This window comes from Polyodon spathula, chromosome 5 (genome assembly GCF_017654505.1).
Source record: "Polyodon spathula isolate WHYD16114869_AA chromosome 5, ASM1765450v1, whole genome shotgun sequence".
In the NCBI taxonomy this organism is placed as follows: Eukaryota; Metazoa; Chordata; class Actinopteri; order Acipenseriformes; family Polyodontidae; genus Polyodon; species Polyodon spathula.
The window spans coordinates 46,701,721-46,722,006 of record NC_054538.1 but is presented as its reverse complement, the minus strand read 5'-3'; the positions used below and the strand labels follow the sequence as shown (position 1 = coordinate 46,722,006).

Below are 20,286 nucleotides of genomic sequence, written 5' to 3'. Positions count from 1 at the left end.
CTGTTCGGTAACACACTACAATAAAGAGCTTGACCCTGTGCTTCGTACTTTGTTCCAAATCTTTTTTTCATTGCAATTGTTACTAAATTAGTACTGAGACAGTTTCGTACTAGCCAATCCGCAACTTAATACGCAGCCTGTACTAAATCTACAAGTTCTTGCAAATTAACCCAATGGGCCCAGATTTCACTAACAAGATGTAACATACTGTTAGGAATGATCATAAACATCTCAAAGCTGTAATAAAAGCAAAAGGACACATGAAACGCTAAAAGTTTGTGTGTACTGCAGAGATGCATGTGTTTCCAGCCGCTGGCAAAAACAACATTGAAATGGATAAGTGAATTACAGTTAATTTAATAGTTTAAATTGTTAATTGCTAAGGTAACCAGACTGCACTTAAAAAGAGTAATTTAGATTTCCTTTGTGTGCTGGGCTGTGTTGAATTGGGAGGCTGATTAGAAATGTGTGTAAAGTATAGGCCTCCAGGCCTACAGGATAGTATAAATTGGCAATCAGTGTCTTAGAATGCCAGCCGTCTAAAGGCCACACGTCCAAGGGCAGTCTGAGCTGTTGTAGTCTAAGGGCCACATGTCCAAGGGCAGTCTGAGCTGTTGCAGTCTAAGGGCCACATGTCCAAGGGCAGTTTGAGATGTGACAGTCAGAGCAAGGACAGATGGAGTGAAGACCTTTTTAAAATCCCTCCCAATGGCTACTAGAGGCCTCATTCCTACTTCCTAACGTCTGGATCACCTGGACACAGAGGGCTCACTAGTTCGCCACTCCCAGAATGAACACTGTTAAGTACCTGCCTCACATACTAACTCCTCCCCCTTCACTGCCTGCTACAAACTTGAAAATCTGCTTTTTCAATTGTTGCTCTCTGACTAACAAATCTCTGCTTCTAAGCGAACTTATAACTGATACCAATCTTGATTTTCTCTGTCTAGCTGAAACCTGGCACTCTGTAAATAACATACACTCACTGCATCTAGCCACCCCATAGGGCTATTCCCTTTTTGACCAAACTCGCCTCACTGGCAGAGGTGGGGGCACTGCTGCTATTGCGAATTCTGTGCTAGCTTCCTCAGTTCTTTTTTTGCCTGCATTTTCTTCATTTGAACATCTCACCATCAAGCTCCCCTCTCCAATGTCCCTCACCCTTGCTGTTATCTACTGTCCACCTAAGAGCAACTTTGCTTTTATTGCTGAGTTTTCAGAATTCCTCTCCCTCGTATGCACTTCTACTGACAAAATCCTATTCCTAGATGACTTCATTCTTGTTGACTTGCCTTCCTCTCCCCCTAGTGACTAACTTTAACACACTTCTGGACTGTCTTGGACTCTCTCAATTGGTCAACGTCCCCACTCCCACCCGAGGACATACCCAAGATCTGCTCATCACCAGGGGCCTTGATATTTCTCTGTCTGACCATTTCTTAATCAATGCTTATACTAATCTCCCTGCTCCTTCCTCCTCTACTGATACTGTTATCTCCTTCCATCCAAAGAATCTGCTGAATCCTCTGAAACTCTCAGAATGTGTCTCTCCATCCCCTCTAACTGGTACTCTCCCGTCCTCAGTTGATGATGCGGTGACCCTCTACAACACCACCCTTACTCATATCATCAACACTGTTGCCCTGCTTACAACCAGAACCATCAAGAAAGATCTTAACCTCCCATGGTACACCCTCGAACTTTGAGTTTTTAAGTCTGCCTGCCGCAAGCTTGAGTATAAGTGGAGGTCACCTGGACTAGTGGTTCAGAGAGATCTGAACCGAACATCTTGCAAGCTACAGGCATGCACTCGCTGTGGCCAGGGTGAAGTACTTCTCTGAAATCAACTATGGAACATGGTAAACCCAACGTTCTCTTTAAGACCATTGACCAAATCCTACATCCAGCCACTGACAGATACAGCTCCTCTTCTCTTACCTGTCATGATTCCTCCTCTTTCTTTTGGAACAAAATTGACACCATCTATTCTACACTCTCCCACCACAAACCCAGTTTACTACTTGAGCACTTTCGGTTGCACCTCCTGCCCTCTCCTTCTTCTCTCTCCATTGTTGATGTTTCTGGCTTACTGTTGAAATTAACTACTGACACGTGCCCTCTGGACCCCAACTAACCCTGTATTTATCTGTGCTTCTAATCTTGCTCCTTCCATTATGCACACTCTCAACCTGTCACTGGACTCTCACTTGGATCCTATTGCCCTTAAGCTTGCCCGAGTAATGCCAGTACTCAAAAATCCCTCCCTCAACCCAGCTGACTTACTTAACTTCTGTCCCATCTCCAATCTCCCTTTTCTCTCCAAAATTCTCGAAAGGGGTGTAGCCAGTCAGCAGATGAAACATCTCACGGATAACAATGTGTTGAATCTCTGTAGTCTGGCTTCTGGCCACATCACCGTACCAAAACTGTTCTACTCTGGGTTGTGAATGATCTCCTGCTTAATGCTGATGCTGGTGCTCCCTCTGTGTTTGTCCTCCTTGACCTAACAGCCGCTTTTAACACCATAGATCATGATATTCTTCTTGACCACTTTTAGAAGTATGCTGTGATCTCTGGAACCTGTCTCTCCTGGATGTCCTCTTACCTGTCCGGACACATGTAGTCTGTTTTCTATGTTGGATGCAGTAGTGTCGCAAACCCTTGAGCCCCGTCTCTTCAATATCTACATGCTTCCCTTGGGTCACCTCATCCGCCAACACAACCTCATGTTTCACTCCTATGCTGATGACACCCAGCTCTACTTAAAACTTGACCCTGGATGACCTTCTGCCATGGTCCAGCTCTCTATTGCATTCTAGACATCGAGGCCTGGAAGTCTGCCAATTTTCTTGAACACTAGCAAATCTAAACTGCTAGTAGGATCTAAAACATAACTTAAGAATCTCAATATAGCTGCTCTGAACCTCGGAAACTGTCTGCTACTGCCTTCCCTACAGTACGAAGCCTTGGTGTACTTCTTGACAGCAACCTCTCCTTTTGATGCCCACATCTACTCCATGGTCAAATTTTCCTTCTAACATCTCCAAAGTCCATCCCTACCTTGTCATACATTTGTCTCCTCTCGACTCGATTACTGCAACTTTCTATATGGTGGTCTCCCGGCATGCACCATAAACTGACTGCAGTTAGTTTAGAATGCCACTACCAGGATCCTTACCAGATGTAAAAAAAGTGATCACATCACCCTCTGTCTTGCCCAGCTGTTCTGGCTACCTATAAAGTTCAGGATTACTTTTAAAACTCTCCTGCTCACTTATAATGCCCTTCATCACATAGGTCCTGATTACCTCCTCAACTTGCTGAGCCACTATGTCCCTGCCTGCAAGCTGAGTTCCTCCAACTCTGGCCTGCTTGTAATCCCCAAAGCAAAAGTGCAGCACACTTGAAGAACTCTCGTTTAGCTTCATGGCTCCGACTCTTTGGAACTTTCTCCCATCTTTGGTGCGTGATGCTCCCACCGTCTCTGACTTTAAATCAGCTCTCAAGACCCATCTGTTCTCTCTTGCTTTCCATGCTCTTTAAGCCTGATATCTGCTAATAGCTGCTGTATAGCTGCTACTATTTCATGTGTTATGCCACTGTATAGAAAATATGGTGATCAGTCAATCAGCATGCATGTGTCAAGACAACAAGGCAATAAATATGAGTACCACAACTTTGTCTCTTCTCAGTCTTGCATAGTGTGCTACTTTGTGGAAAGACAGAAAACATTTAAGCTGTTGTAAGGAATTGTGTAATAGTTTTTGTAATATAACTGATTATATAATATGTTATTTTCTGTTGCAAATTGAACAAAGAAGCTGAGAGTGGTATTTTGTGTTTTTGAGTTCAGGACTGTAAGGAAATGTGATAGCCCAAACTCATTGTTAGAATATTTGGAATGTATAGTACTCTCAATGGAGAGATATTGAGCACAGAGTTATAGTTGGGTAGTTGACAAAACTAATATTGTTTATCAGTTTCATTATTTCTTACAGTGGCAAGCAAGCCAGGAGACGAGAATTGAAAATGCGAGCAAACTTTCAGTACTTCATAGAGGGAGTAGTAGGCCATGTGGTGAGGAGAGATACCATCAGGAGTCAGTTGTTTTCTACTTCTGAAAAATACTATTAATGGTGAGTATATTTAAAAGTGTTTTTCTGGTTTACAAAAGGAGAGAAATCAGGATGGCCCCGTATTAAGCAAACAAATCCACATGTCTACGTCAATTGTAAGACAAAGGAAAGTTAGTTAGGCAGATTTATTTTTGTTAAAAGAACTCGGAATCTAGGAGTTAATGAAACCATAGACAAGACTGAACGAGGCTGATCACCTCCAATATGGCTGAATTGAATAGAATAATTAGAGATTGATAATACTCTTGAATTGCAGTGTACATTGAGTGAGATGGATTGTAATCATTTGTTATGGATGTTGCATTTTATTTTCTTGCCTCATTTTTTTTAATCGAGCAGTTATTTTGTGGGTATAAATGATGTTTGTAGACTAAACCAGACGGTAGGTTGGAACGGCTGGAAAGTTGATTTTTAATTTACTGTAACCTCAGATGAAATTGGGTATTTGTGCAGAATTGTTTTCTTTTTGAACGAAACCAGGCTTGGTAGAACTGGATCATTATTTTTGTTTCCTACAAATCCCTAACATAATTGGGTAAGGCAAGACTAGTCTTGTTTCTCTATTTTTTTTAAATTTTTATTAAGCAGCCATTAGTTTAGGGAGTCGCTGTAACAAAAAATACTATTGTGAACTACTAGATGTTGTAATCAGAGTGGAAAAGGGAAGGGAGGTTTCAGTCGTACTTGCTTTGGTAACTGGGATGGGGCTTCTGTAAGTCTGTATTTTGGGGAAAAGAAAATGAAGTTTTTGCCATTCTTGATATAACTAGACTATAATCATTGTTACCTTTTTTTAAGTCTTGGTTCAAGGTTATGAGCGTTAAATGTGTAATTTAACAAATATTAGTCAAGGACATCGATGATAAGTACAGTTGTGAACACCTGAGAGAATGCTGTAGTTAGAGTGTTTAAAATGGATGAACTTGTGAAGAAGTTGATTGCAAAGCATGGACCGAGAGAAGACACCTTTGAAGGTATAGGAAAGCAGAAATACCCTATTACATGGGGCAAAAAATAGTTTGAAACTAGTGAAAGGGTACCCAAATAAAAAAAGCAGATTGACTACTATTTCATAAGGACAATAGGCTATAGGTCTGATGAACTTAAACAACGTGTTTGCTATAGGTAGGAAATAGCATTGGCTTTCATCAACCCATGATTTAAATGCATAGAATGCATGCAGTTTAAACAATTAGCTACACAGGGCAAAACACAGAACATATTGCAGGTGTAATATTTGGTTTCTAAAAGTGCAGAGTTTAAACAATGTTTTATTTTTAAGGAGCCTGTTTATTAATGATTGTTTAGTTCATGTTGAATTAAACAGGGAGATTACATTTTCTTTGAATGGAAAACACTTAGTTTAATAAAGCACCAATGTTGTTAGTATTAACTGGTTTTATTCTGATGTTGTTGTTTTATTCTGATAGAGTACACTACCACACACGAGTAGAAAAAAAAAAGTTGAATTGTTATGCATTGTGGCAGAGCAAAGCTCTGCCCTTTAAATTGGCAGGGATGGGGTTAACTTCCCCTACCTGCCTGGGTTTATTATGTTCAGGTGGCTGGGGTTGATTAGTTGATTAGGTTGATTAACGATCAATCAGCGCCCAGCCACCTGATATAAAAGGAGGCCTCTGCTTCTCATTTGGGGGAGAGGGAGCTGAGGAAGCAGGTTGGTGTTTGTTTTGTGGTTTTTGAATTTTCTAAATCCAGTGAAGGCATTGCCCAGCCTGGAAACTTTATTTTTGTGAGTTTTGTTTTTGCTTTATTTGTGTTTGAGTATCTGTTATTTTGCCCTTGTGCACTTTATTTTTGTTTATTTATAATAAAGAGTTATTTTTTTGAACTGCAGTCTGTCTCTGGGCCTCTATCCACTCGCCAGCCTGCCACATGCATAAACATAAAAATACAATTCAAATGGGAAAACTGGCCACATGATCGACATCAGAGTGATGGATTTCAACTCTGCTGAGGCATCACAATCCAGTGACGCAGAAAAGACAAAAGCAGTGTCCCTCAGAGCTATACGAGTGATGTGAAATGGGATGTTTGCACACATATGATATGTTTTGTTTATGTTGGTTACAAATAATATTTTACGGAGCTTCTTGCAGGAGAGGTGATCATAACTAGATTAATGTGATCATTGAAACATTAATAAATCGCGAATGACATGGGATTATTAATGGTGCAGTGGTGAACTGCATGTAAGGCAACTGTTTGTGTGAATAGAGTACGGAACTTTATTGTGGGAGTTTAGTGTATAATGGAGTGGACTAAAATATATTTAAACATCGTACAGAAAGGTTTTTATGCACAGCTGAAAACATTAGGTTATTACCATAACCCTGGTTCCCTGAAAGAGAATGACAACCATTACCGAATGGGAAGAGCCCTCTCTGACCGTCAATTACTGAGCATATATAAAAAAGCAGCCCTATCAGGGCCCTGCTGTGAGGGGGAAGGCCTTCCCACCTCCTGCTGAAGAGGGACGTCCTCACAGTAACATAATGTCATTTTCTTTCGAAATCAGAGGTCAACTGGGGACACAGCCTCGAAGGGGAATTTCAATGGAATGACAACCATTACCGAATGGGAAGCTGTACCAAAGCTGTCGTGGTTCCAGATTACCAACAGTACAGCCTCACGGCGATAGCCACAGAGCCCAAATGATGCCCAAGGGCATGCCGCCTGCAACACCCTAGAGCCCAGAGAGGTGGTAAAAACGCGCAAATATCTGACTACCTGTCCATGTAGCAGCATTGCATAGCTCATCTAAGGAGGTGCCATGAAGGAAAGCCCACCAAGTTGCCTGGCCTATGGTAAAATGGGCTATAATGTCCCCCAGTAAGGGGGAGTCTGTTTGTTCATATACCAAGCATATAGCTTCTGCCACCCAGTGCGCTAGACATTACTTCGATAGGGCCTGACCTCTAAGCGGGACACATAGCAGACAAACAGTTGGTTGGACTGTCTCCAGGATGCCATCCTATCTGCCATCCGCAGAGCCTGAACTGGGCAGAGTGTGTGCTGTCTATGGTCCTCTTCTGACTCGTGCGGGGGAGGTCTGAAAGTTTCCAAAACCACTGGTTGGTTAATATGGAATGGAGATACCACCTTTGGCAAAAAGGCTGGATTTGTTTTCATTCTTCTGTTCTCCCATATACAGTCTATTTAGTAATTAAAACAGCTGGGGGAGTTTAGTCCTTACAAAGAACTTATTAAGCAGCTTCATGATTTGAAGGAGTAGATTATTAAATTAGAGGGCAATGAGCCATCTGAAGGGGGGGGGGGGGCGTTCTGCATAACATATGGAAGATACTATTACACTTGAAGGGTTCAATGGTAAAGTATTTTGGGCAACAAAAATGCTGTTATAGTTTCAAATTGGCAATGATAATTTTAAAGAGATATGGATGGGTTCCACAAAAGATGGTAGGAGCATATTTGGTTGCAGTCTGAAATTGCATGTTGTGTCAACAACCAAAAGGAGGGAGTAATATGACTTTTGAAAATTAACTTTTGAGCTAATATATTGTATGTTTTGGTTGCTTGACAATTGTTTGGTGTGCTTACAAATTAAACTTTCATTAGTTTAGACAACTGGAAGAGCATTAGGAGTTTTTGTATTGTAAAATATTAATATATGGATTGCTATGGAGATGCAGTGGGATTAAAGTTTAGCTCATAAACAGATAAGGAGGAGATGTGTTGTGGGAGAGATTAAAAGCAACTGTGGGAGACAAGGATAATTGTTCAGCTGCAGAGAGGGTTAATAAATGTTAGAGAAAAAAATATGGAGGGTGTGATTGGACCAGGGTAATGAGAATAAGTGAAAGAGAATATTGTTACAGCAGAAATGCATCAATGGATTATGGAAAGGAAAAATGGTGCTGTAGTAGCTGTTGGGACACATACCTCTCTCTTGCTTATATTGGAATCCATGAGAACATTCCTTTGGTAAAGTTTGTGAACAAAGGCATAATACATGGTCTAAGTGGCTTGTGACTAATTGCTTCAGTGTTTGTTCTGAGTACTGAGTTCAGTGTAAGGGAACACAAGACACAATAGTACAGGGCTAATGAGTATTACATCATAGGAGAACCAGCTAACATGGTAAATACCTTGTAGCGAGGTGTGGAAGGGTGATGGACAATTCACTGACACGGACACAGGACTTTATTCGTAATGCCGCTCAGGCACACGGATTTATTTCAACCCACAGAGTGCGCTGTTGTCCGTGGCTTGAGTACCGGCAACGGTAAACAAGACCATGACTATACCAATACAGATACACAATACAATGCATGTGCACTTGCAGGTGCTCTGGAAATACAAATCATAAAGGACAAAAGGCGAAAGAAAAAGGAAAAATAAAACAGAGTAGTAAAACTACAAAATAAAGGTGCTGAACTCGGCAGGGTTACCCCGACTGTCGCTATCCTCACGGCCCAGGTCTCTGTCCTACACTGCGGTGTTCCCTCCACCTATACACACTCAGTGTCTGCCCAAAGATTCCCCGATCTCTATAATCTTTGTCTTTTCTTTTGGTTGTTTGTTTTTCCTTTCTCTTTTTAATTAATGATTTGTTTTGTTTTCTTTCTTTCATCCAGCCATGCTCGGTCCGGCGGTAGAGCTTCTGCCAAGTGGCTGGCTCGTTTCGACTCAGGGGTGTCAGACCTGAGGGAACCCCAGAGCATCATTTTATCGGTGCAGCAACCCCCCCAAAGCCAGCCCCTCAGCCACTCAGAGAGAGGGAAAGCCCACACACCGTCTTTCCCACCTGTCTGTGTCAATGCCGTGACTGACAGGCAGATATTGTAGGGCTGCTGCCCTCTCCCTGCAGCACTATCAATGCGCCTGGAGAGTCAGCGCAGGTCACCCCTGTTACACAAGGGTACATAGGGAATTGGTAAATGCTGTGTATACAATACATGTTATACACTGTCACTCAGTGGTGGTTCTTGGAACTGCAGGAAAAGCATTGTCAATTGTAGTTTAATGGGTGATGTTTTAATTACAGTAAGATATGTGTTTGTGTTGAGACAAAGGGAGGATCTGCACTTTATATGTTTCAATAGAGATCTTGCAAATTAATAATCATAATTATTACAATGAAACAAATCGTTGAAATAAAAGAAGCAACTATATTTCTGCATCATGTAGGCAGACATCACCAGGTGAAGCTAAAAGAGAATTCAAAGAGTGAATGACCCCATTGAAGGTTGAAATTAAAATCAGATGTTATCAAAAGAATTAATACTGCACTTCATTTTCTTCTAGGTTCTGGAAGTGGTTACCGATTCTGATGGACATGTTGGGGACACGGGTGGAGATAACAATGAAACAGAACTGATTTGTTTAATAAAAACTTCTGTTAAAGGATTTATGGAAATATTTTGTTAGCTACAACAATTTACTAGGCAATAATCCTGTATCATGATTGGCTGAAAAGTGCCCAAGGTTCCATTAGGTTTATAGTATTTTAAACCCTATAAAATGTCTGAGGTTCCCAACATTCTAATGATTATATCTGAACCCTCTCCCCTCCATGCACAATAAAAACAACCACAAAAATCAAATATATCCAAAATGATGAGACTGGTTGCAAAATGTTGTGTGTGACCGCTGTCAAACTAAATTAAAACTAGGTAGTCACATGAAAATGTAACAATTGTGCAACAGTGTATTCATTACAGTTTATGTTGAAACCTAAACCCTGTTCACAGTCAGCTGTGTATGATGGCGTTGATTCACGAAGAACTATGAACGCAATTGCTAATTTAAAATCAAAACATCATCACACAAATAAAAGGAATAAGGAAAACACTGATTCAACTGCATTTTTACTGTTAAACTTCCCAACTCTGCTGGAAGAATGAAGTCTGTTCATAAAGAAAAATATTGACCAGTTATAATGGACACAGAGGGTGAGAGACTGAGACCTCCCTCATGTTCTAGTCTGAACACCTCCAGGGATATCTGAACATCCCTGCACTGGTGAAAGTTGTATACCAAGGGGTCACTTGCAAGCTAGAAATCACCAGTCCTGAGACATACATCCCTACCCCAGAGAGGGCATCACAATGCACCCCAATCACTGCAATGCAGGTACAGAACCAGTACTCATGTCTGCTCTATGCAGAAAGTAAAGTAGTAAAGGGTAGGAAGGGGCTAGAGATTTGGGGAGAGGTTGAGGACTCACAGCAGATGGTTACGGTTAGGGTTATAAACACAAATCCACAAATCTATTGAAGATCTTTGCCGTGATGAAGAGACTGGAAAGGGTTGGTCTTTGTGAGGGGTTGAGAGCATTAAGAATACACAGAGAACTTTGGTGAGATGAAGACTTGGAAAGAAAATATGGAGACTTTTGGAACAGATCTAACTTTGATCCAGGCCAGTCCTGTGCTGTGCACTGCTCTGTTAGTTCAGGTGGGTGGCTATGATGGGACTCCTCTGCTTGTCAACAGTCAAGGTGCTTGCTGGGCTCAGTTACTTTGATCCGGTTTGGTCTGGAAAGTCAAACAAGGTTCTGGGATCTTCTACACCAGGACTATGTTGCTCCAAGGCTCAGGTTTGGAGTTGGGGGTCCCAGCATGGTTACCCGTTGCCAGTTTGTGAGAAGTGGGGCTGCGCTAGATAGTCATGTGACCAGGGTGAGAAGACGTCTGCAGGAGAGTAAAGTACACAAGAATACCAAACTATTATTCTTAGATACTATTTCACGGTCATTTTGCAGCATATCATGTTATTGTACATACTATACATTTCCTAAACTTTTGCATGGTTTACCATTTATTTACTTGCTTGCTGTTGCCATTCTTTCAATACTTTCATTTACATCGCCATACAGCCAGACTTTCATTTTTTTATGGAAAACTTTTTGGAAGAAGAATCCACCCACTAATCAACACATCATATCCAAGCGCCATAAAAGTGCTGGGTAGCTTTGTAGCAGGGCGGTAGGAAAGCCCTGCTTAAATGTTCAGATTTATTTTTAGAACGGGGTCTCCTCCTTGGCCCCCTGTGTTATTTTGGGGATTCTCCTTACTAAAAAAAGGAAGGTCAAATATATATTTTTACAGGGTTCGTTTTTCTTAGTTTTATTCACAAATAGCACTATCCCATAGCATAGCACCCCGCTATCACCAATTCAACTGAATAATGAACTTAAAAGTGCAATAACTCTGGCTTTACATTGTAGTTCCTTTTGTTGTTTAATTCTTCATACATCTTTTCAGACTATTTTGTACCATGATCACAACATCTAAGTAAATTCTACTTGCCACAACTTTAAGCTAGATTTTAAAACACAGACAACTGCAAAATTAACATTTAAACCACACTGAAAAATGTATTTACTCGACACAAGTAAGGTAGGACTCAGTCTGAGCTTTGTGCTTCAAAGGAAATTATGTTGGATTATACCATCACTAGGCTGGGGCAGACAAATCGGTAGTCTGGGCACCCGGGCACTGAAGCTAAACTGGACTCCTAAGGCCCCCACCATAATGCCGGGCCTGGGTAATATCTGGTAAATTAATGCAAATGATGCTGTCAAACATAACTCCTTACATTTTATATAACAAAACTATTAGCTTGACATTGTTTGGTAGAAACATTAACAAAAACTAGGTTGTTAGCAAACTTTGGCAGTATCTGGTTATTTATGGTAAAAAAAAAACAAAAGAAACAAACAAACAAACAAAACATGTTTTATTAGTGGCCCTCAGAAGTGATGTCGGATTTCTTTTTTTAACCTCACCACATTACAATTGTATCTGTCTACATTTGTTTAATGGTGAGTAGCGTTAAGTAACGTTTTGGTAGCCCATCGGTCTGCCACACGTAATAATGAGTTCTCCACCCCTGCTAGGTGACATCACATAACATAACACACACAATAGCATTGTACATCCATCACACCTACAGTGCAGTGGCAGGACATGGGCTTCACCAAAGTGATACCAAAGATATTTTTTTCCCCACATGGGATAAACACCAGTGCATACCATTGTATGGATATCACGTAATATGATAGAAAGAACAGGTTTATGAATTGTAGGTATTCAGATAAAATATAAAATGTAATTACCCACCACCCATATGTCTTTGTCTTGTCTGTATATTAATGTATCTATAGTAATGATGTACCCCTCCTCCCCCCAGCAAGCCTCTCTCTCTCCTTGGTACCTGCGATAGAGTGCTGTGCTGTGTATATTGGGGTGCGATGTCAGGCTCTGTTTTGATTTGCCGAAGCTCCTCGCTGCTGGGGTTGGGAGTGGTGCTGCAAGTGAGGCTGCCTGAGCCTGTCAATGAGAGTAACACCTGTTAGCACTGAGCACTATCACCCCTGTATCACCCTCCTCTCCACCCCACAATAACCCCATTTACATTAGCCCACTATATCACCTCTCAGTCCACTCATTCACTCTCATCCCCATGCCACTCATCGCTGCTCACCCCCTCCAGTTCTCTTGAATTTGAAGGTACAATACAATGAGCTGCCCTCTCACCCATGCTAATTTGGGTGCCTCGGAACCTATGTCCAACATTGCTTTCAGTATCTCTTTGCCCCGTAAAGAAAGCATGGGAGAATCCAGTACAGTTAGTGCAGATTGTGTGGTCCCATCAGGGAGTCTTAAACTTAAGTGTAGGTGTATTACAAATTAATATTGCACGATTGATAATGGTACTGAAGTGAATTAAAAAGATAGGGTAGGAAAATGGGTTTAAAAAAAAACTGCAAAATCACTTAAGAAACAGGAACATAAGATCCCTCAATTTTACTGTGTTTCTCAATGTGCCAAATGAAAAGGTACATCAATATTACTTTGCTAAAGAAAAGGTAGTAACTGTGTGCAATGAATGTCTATGCTATTTCTGGTTTAATCTAGTTGTGTCCACCGGACCATCATGAGAAGTTATTCAGTTACAGTAGCAGATTTAAAAGATATGGTAGATGCAGGTATTTTAGATCTTTTTTACAATATAGCATGTTATATACACAGTTGTAATTGCTGAGGATTTCACAGTGCTGTCTCTTATACTGAAGATGCAATAATACAGAAGCTACCTGCGAGTTTGGGTTTATTTAGGTTCTTGGGTTTCCTTTTGCGAGTCTGGATCCCTTCCTTTTTCATTGCTAGTGGTCGAGGTACCTGGATACACACAGTGGTTAATGTTATGTTATAAAGTAGACAAGCAGCAACAAAAGGTCCACGACTGAGTTAATCCCACTTTCATTCACAAAGGCACATCATACCTCAATTAAAGATTAGGGTTTTAGGTGTTGTGGTGGTCAAAAGTGGTGTTAGTATTTAGTAGTGGCATCTGAACAAGGCAACATTCTATCAGCTGACTTTGGAATTGGAAAAGTTAATATTTTGATTATCTTACAAAATATTTATCAAATGTATAACATTTACATAATACTGTATTCCTATTATGTTGCCTGATATGAATGGGCGTAAATAATTGGACAGCCATAAAATGACAAAGGTCTTCACTCTTCAGAATACTATACAATAAAAAATGTAAACAAAAACATGTTTATATTACCTAACAATACTTTGTTTTAGATTTTTTTTTGGATACAATTTCTATTTTCACTTCAGACATTATTACATCATACAAACCCAGACATGTACTTTAACGCATATGAGCCCGCAACCATACACACTGTGCATATCTTTGATTTGCAAAATGTTGTCTTCATAAGAGAACTCACATGCAGTAGGTACCTGCCGTTTTTACACATTAAAAAAAAAAAAAAAAATCCCAAATACGCAATCAATTTTAATTTAATGCGTAAAAATGCGCATAGCAATTCTGCTGTACAGCTCATCTGCCTCCCCTAAAACTTCCATTACAACTACATCACCCAGAATACAGTGTCTTCAGTTACTAGAAACTGCACAATAAAAATCCGCCCAGTAAAACATTATCCAATCTCTGGCTAGCCGTGTTGTCAACAATAAGAACGATTCGAAGCTACACAGGTTGAACAACCGCTAAAACAAGGTGCCTGTAATATTAAATTAACTGTTTTATAACTTATTCATGCATTTCGTTGTTTTATTTATCTGTATGGCTAACAAGTGTAAGTCGCCCTGGATATGGGAGTCTTTAAGAAATAAATAATTTAATGTTAAATAAAGAAAAGAAAGACACGCGTATATATCTATATATATTATATACTATATTAATAATATATATATATATATATATATATATATATATATATATATAATTATAATATATAGATTTGTGCATCAAATAAACACTGGATAGTTTTGAAACCTGACGACCAGATTTTACTGCTGGTAATAAAGCTTTTTTTAATGCTACTGACGAAAACAGACATGTTTTTTGAAAATCAGGAAAATACTGCCACAAAAAAACAAAAAAACAAAACACGTTGAGGGATATAAACTTACTAAAACTTTCAGTAAAAGCATAACTAGAAGAAAATAGGAAAATTACAGCAACTTGACAACATTACAGTATTCTGGGAAGGCAGGTATTTAACGTGACACAGATATGAAAGTTAAGTTTACTACGGTAACCAAACAGAGAAAAAGTTTAGTGGAAAACGAAAGCATTACAAAAAACAAGGGAAGGGAAATGGCCATATTTGCTACTTTTTCAAGCTACTGTAAATGGTTACAACTAAATTAGAACAACTAAAGTACATCAAAGTGTGCCACCAGAGTTTAATCTTTATATTATTATTAGGCTTCCTGGCCAGAATGGCTGGGAGGCCTATTGTTGTTGTAAGGACTTTTTATTATTACTATTTTTTTTTTTTTTTTTCCACCAACATTTTATTAAAATATTTCTGAAGCAGCCATTTTTCACTGGAGAACAGTTTCACTAACTCATGTAACATAAAACACAGTAATTACAGTGGAAAGGCTGATTTTACACATACACACAGTACAGTATACAAACGACACATACTGTAAATTCAGAAAACATTTTTGAAGCCCTGTTACAGCAGTATAGCATCCATAAGAAAAAAAAAAAACTGCATGATGCTTTTTAAACTAGAACACAATTGAAACAATAAAATGTACAATACATGAGCTTTACAAGTCACACGAGTAGTTTGTTTAAAAATCAGAATTAAGTTATGTTTACGAATGAACTGTGTTAAAACAACAATCACAGATCCTGAATGTGTTGAACTAATTATTTTAGATAATGAAAAGTATAGACAAAAGTAGTCACAATCACTTGCTCTATGAAATACAATTGTAACGGTGAACATCGCACAGTTATTTTTGTATAATTGGAGCTCAATGAAAAGCTTTTCTGTCGTGATGTTTCTCTTAACTGTGTGATCTCGGACTGTACAGAAAGAGTTTAACGCTGTTGCAGTTCAACAGAAGCCACTCAAAAATACTGCATCATGCTTTTTAAAACAGAAGACAATCGAAACAATACAATGAATACATGAGCTGTACAAGTCACATGAATACAATTTGTCAGTCAGCCTAGCTCTATCATAACTGCAGCTGTAATACAGTTTAACACAATAACACTAGATCTCGGTACAAAGTACAAGTAACTATGATAAGGAGTAACGCTGAAGTAAATCAATGCAATTTCTGAAGTGATGATCTTGTCTACATTTTTTTTTTTTTTTTTTTTTACAAATAACTTCTGAGCCTGAAAAGGCTGTTTAAATATTAACAGATGTTATTAATAGATGTTAAATACAATGGCACTATTAGTTGTGTGTCTGCAAAAAAAACCAAAATGAGTCAAAATGTACTCAAATTTGATTTGGGTTCTTCAATGTTACTAATGGATACCCCTAAATACGCAATGTTTACACATACATGCACGCATATATGTGGTTTAATTACCACTATATATCGTAACCCATATTTTACTGTAAAGGTTACACTGGCTCTCAAAAGTATTCATCCCCCTTGCACTTTTCCACATTTTATTGTGTTACAACATGGAATTAAAATGAATTTAATTAGGAGTTTTTGCCACACGTGAAAAATAAAATTCTAAATTAATTACAAATACAAAACAGAAAATAATTGATTGCATAAGTATCACCCCCTTCAGTCAATATTTGGTAGAAGCACCTTTGGCAGCAATTACAGCCATCAAAATGATCTAGACAAGATTCAGAACTGGGCAGACACATAGCAAATTATATTTAATAGAGAAAAGTGTAAGGTACTGCACGCAGGAAATAAAAATGTACATTATAAATATCATATGGGAGATATTGAAATTGGAGAAGGAATCTATGAAAAAGACCTAGGAGTTTTTGTTGACTCAGAAATGTCTTCATCTAGACAATGTGGGGAAGCTAGAAAAAAGGCTAACAAGATGCTCGGATACATTGTGAAAAGTGTTGAATTTAAATCAAGGGAAGTAATGTTAAAACTGTACAATGCACTAGTAAGACCTCATCTTGAATATTGTGTGCAGTTCTGGTCACCTCGCTATAAAAAAGATATTGCTGCTCTAGAAAGAGTGCAAAGAAGAGCGACCAGAATTATTCCGGGCTTAAAGGCATGTCATATGCAGACAGGCTAAAAGAATTGAATCTGTTCAGTCTTGAACAAAGAAGACTACGTGGCGACCTAATTCAAGCATTCAAAATTCTAAAAGGTATTGACAGTGTCGACCCAAGGGACTTTTTCAGCCTGAAAAAAGAAACAAGGACCAGGGGTCACAAATGGAGATTAGACAAAGGGGCATTCAGAACAGAAAATAGGAGGCACTTTTTTACACAGAGAATTGTGAGGGTCTGGAATCAACTCCCCAGTAATGTTGTTGAAGCTGACACCCTGGGATCCTTCAAGAAGCTGCTTGATGAGATTCTGGGATCAATAAGCTACTAACAACCAAACGAGCAAGATGGGCCGAATGGCCTCCTCTCATTTGTAAACTTTCTTATGTTCTTATGACTCTAATTGGATATGTCTCTACCAGCTTTGCACATCTGGACACTGCAATTTTTGCCCATTCTTCTTTGCAAAATTGCTCAAGCTCCATCAAGTTGGATGGGGACCTTTGGTGAACAGCAATTTTCCACATATTCTCAATTGGATTGAGGTCCGGGCTTTGACTGGGCCATAAGCCTCTTGGTGGCCTCCCTGACTAGTACCCTTCTTGCCCGAATACTCCATTTTTGAGGATGGCCTGTTCTAGACAGATTCACAGTTGTGCCATACATTCTCTGTTTTTTAATAATGGACTTTACTGTGCTCTGGGGAATATTCAATGCCAAAGTTCTTATATACTACCACGGATTGGTGCTTTTAAAGAACCTTATTCTGGATTTGCTATGAATGTTTCTTCGTCTTCATGATGTAGTTTTTGTCAGAGACAGGTGTATTTAACCTGAAATCTTGTGAAACACCTTAATTGAACACAGGTGAACTCCATTCAACTAATTATGTGACTTCTAAGGACAATTGGTCGCAACAGAGCTTATTTAGGTGTGTCATAACAAAGGAGGTGAATACTTATGCAATCAATTATTTTCTGTTTTATATTTGTAATTAGTTTAGAACAATTTGTAGATTTCATCACTTTGACATTATGGACTTTACATTTATAAAATACTGTTATCCTAAAAAAAGCACACACTATAAAATTATGCTTTCCAGTTAACAAAATGTTTGTATGATTTCCATATTCACAAGTCTGAAACCATATCTTATTTGCTGTGAATGCCTGGAAGCCTTAAAGTTGCTTGCAACTTCTAGTTATTATTGAGGTTTTATTATTTGAACTGCCTTTGTCGCGTGTTTATATACCATGCTTAGGGGATGGGTAATGATTAGTTTCAGTGATTGTGAGAAAAAAATGATTAGAAATGGAACTAGCATAAAATATTTGTGAGCTGATTTCCCCCCTAGTTTAAGTTTGTATTTCATATAGGGTTATTTGTAACTTTCATTGTAGTTGTGGACTATTTGTCTGTCACTGTAGTAGTTGCTGTCCTGTCTCGATGGCAGTGCACTGTGTTTTCATTTTTAGAAAGGGAAACTGATTGGCTGAAACACTTTACAGCATGTTGATGCAGAGTCGCTATCAGCATGAGACGGGATGTTGGTGTGGTTCAGTTGTGAGTACCATGTGAAATATTTCTGGCGGCGCTCCTGCTTTAAAGTAGATAACGAAATATTTTTTTCTCTGCCTTTTAATTTTTTTCTCCAGGAAACATGCTATACTTGAGATTCCTGGGTAATTTCATTTCAGTGTCTTCTGGGTCAAAGCATGTCAGTCAGGAGAAGAAGCAGCAGGTTTATTATTGACAGGAAAGAAACCATTTATCCTCCTGGGTGAAATGACCAATACAGTGCAACCCTATCTATAAGCACTGACATCAAACAGAGGGTTAGCAGCAGATACATGTTTTAAAAAAAAAAAAAAAAAAAAGGCAATTATATATATACTCAGTTGTGTCTGATGAGTTCCTTCAACAGGAAGTAAGTGTGCCCTTTTCATATAGGAAAAGGTGAGATCTAAGAAGCGATTGTAATTAAGCGACAGTGCCGTTGAAGGTTTGGCCACATGGGAGTAGAGCCTTCATCGAGAGGGCACTACCACTATTAAAAAAAAAAAAAAAAAAGATAGAGCCTTCATCAAGAGGGCACTGTCACTATTTAAAAAAAAAAAGATAGAGCCTTCATCAAGAGGGCACTGTCACTATTAAAAAAAAAAAAAAAAAAGATAGAGCCTTCATCGAGAGGGCACTATCACTGTTAAAAAAAAAAAAAAAAAAAAAAGATAGAGCCTTCGAGAGGGCACTACTACTATTAAAAAAAAAAAAAAAGATAGAGCCTTCATCGAGAGGGCACTATCACTATTTAAAAAAAAAAAGATAGAGCCTTCATCGAGAGGGCACTATCACTATTAAAAAAAAAAAAAAAGATAGAGCCTTCATCGAGAGGGCACTACCACTATTAAAAAAAAAAAAGATAGAGCCTTCATCAAGAGGGCACTATCACTATTAAAAAAAAAAAAAAAGATAGAGCCTTCATCGAGAGGGCACTATCACTATTTAAAAAAAAAGGGATCTAATTTTCTTTATTAAAAAAAAAAAAAAAAAACAATAATTTCAAAACCTACTTTTAACTTATGATTCGTCAAGTAACCTTATGCTGCGAGGTTTTAGGAAAATACTCCCAAAAAATGTTCATAAACAAATCACACACACAAAAATAAAAATAAATAAATAAATAAGCTATTACACAAATAATTGTCATGTCAGAGCTGCTTATAGTTTATTTGAACAGTGTCAGATATCTAAATGGAGATATATTACGTTGTCTCTGTTGTTGATAGATGCTGTCTGAGCGCCAGTCAAGCTGACAAACTGATTGGCAGTTGCAGGTATAGGATTGGTTGCTTTCATTGGTTGAAAGTAGTGGTTGGCTGGTTTTGGTGGATAACAAAATATGTTTGGACCAGTTGTGTCTTTGTTTAGTATTTACTATCCAATAGATGTGAACTAAGCTTAACAGTCAATCATAATAGTCATATCATACTGTGGTGCAAGCAAATATAGGCATTTATTCTATAGGCTCAAGTTTAACTAAGTTATTATTTTCACTGTAAAATGCTCAGTTGTTTTTTTTTTTATGTTATGGGGAAGTGGGTACAAACACTTTTATTGATACAGAGAATACTGTTTTTGACGTTTAATCAAGTCTACGTGTGGGAATATCTAAACCTGTTTTAATATATACAGAAAATGTATGAGTTTGTATTGAAAGATGGTGTTTTATGAGATATATAGATCGATCATTTGAGAAACGCACAAAACAATTGGCTTCTTATTCATATTTTCAGTAGTTCGGGACAAACAGCAATCATAAAATGTTTTAGTACTACTTTTTATTGTGGAGAATGTGGAGTATGCAATTTTACAGAGAATTATGTTGTATATACGCTTTCATTTGGCATTAAAACTAACTTGGTTTGTGGGCTCGCTGCCTAGCCAAATAGATGAGGCAGAGACCCCCAAAAAGAACAAGCCGGCCTCAATGCCACGAGTGGTAATGAATATAGCCCACTTGAAGGTTAAGCCAACCTTTAACAAATGATCATCAGCACGCAGAAGAGAAAAACAAAACCCATTTTTGGGAAATAGTCCTCT

At 38.6% G+C, this 20,286-nt stretch overlaps 1 protein-coding gene across 2 annotated transcripts in view; it reads right to left on the bottom strand.

Annotated features, from left to right (window-relative positions):
• Positions 1 to 8,317: 8,317 nt before the first annotated feature.
• gata4 (GATA binding protein 4) overlaps positions 8,318 to 20,286 on the bottom strand; it is a 111,012-nt gene continuing 99,043 nt past the window's right edge. For both annotated transcript variants that reach the window (XM_041250658.1, XM_041250659.1), the window contains 3 exons: positions 13,219 to 13,303; positions 12,336 to 12,451; positions 8,318 to 10,810 (listed from right to left, as the gene is read on the bottom strand). In XM_041250658.1, the coding sequence (XP_041106592.1) occupies positions 10,778 to 10,810; positions 12,336 to 12,451; positions 13,219 to 13,303 (234 nt within the window). In that variant the 3' untranslated portion in view covers positions 8,318 to 10,777. The remainder of the gene's footprint in view (positions 10,811 to 12,335; positions 12,452 to 13,218; positions 13,304 to 20,286) is intronic.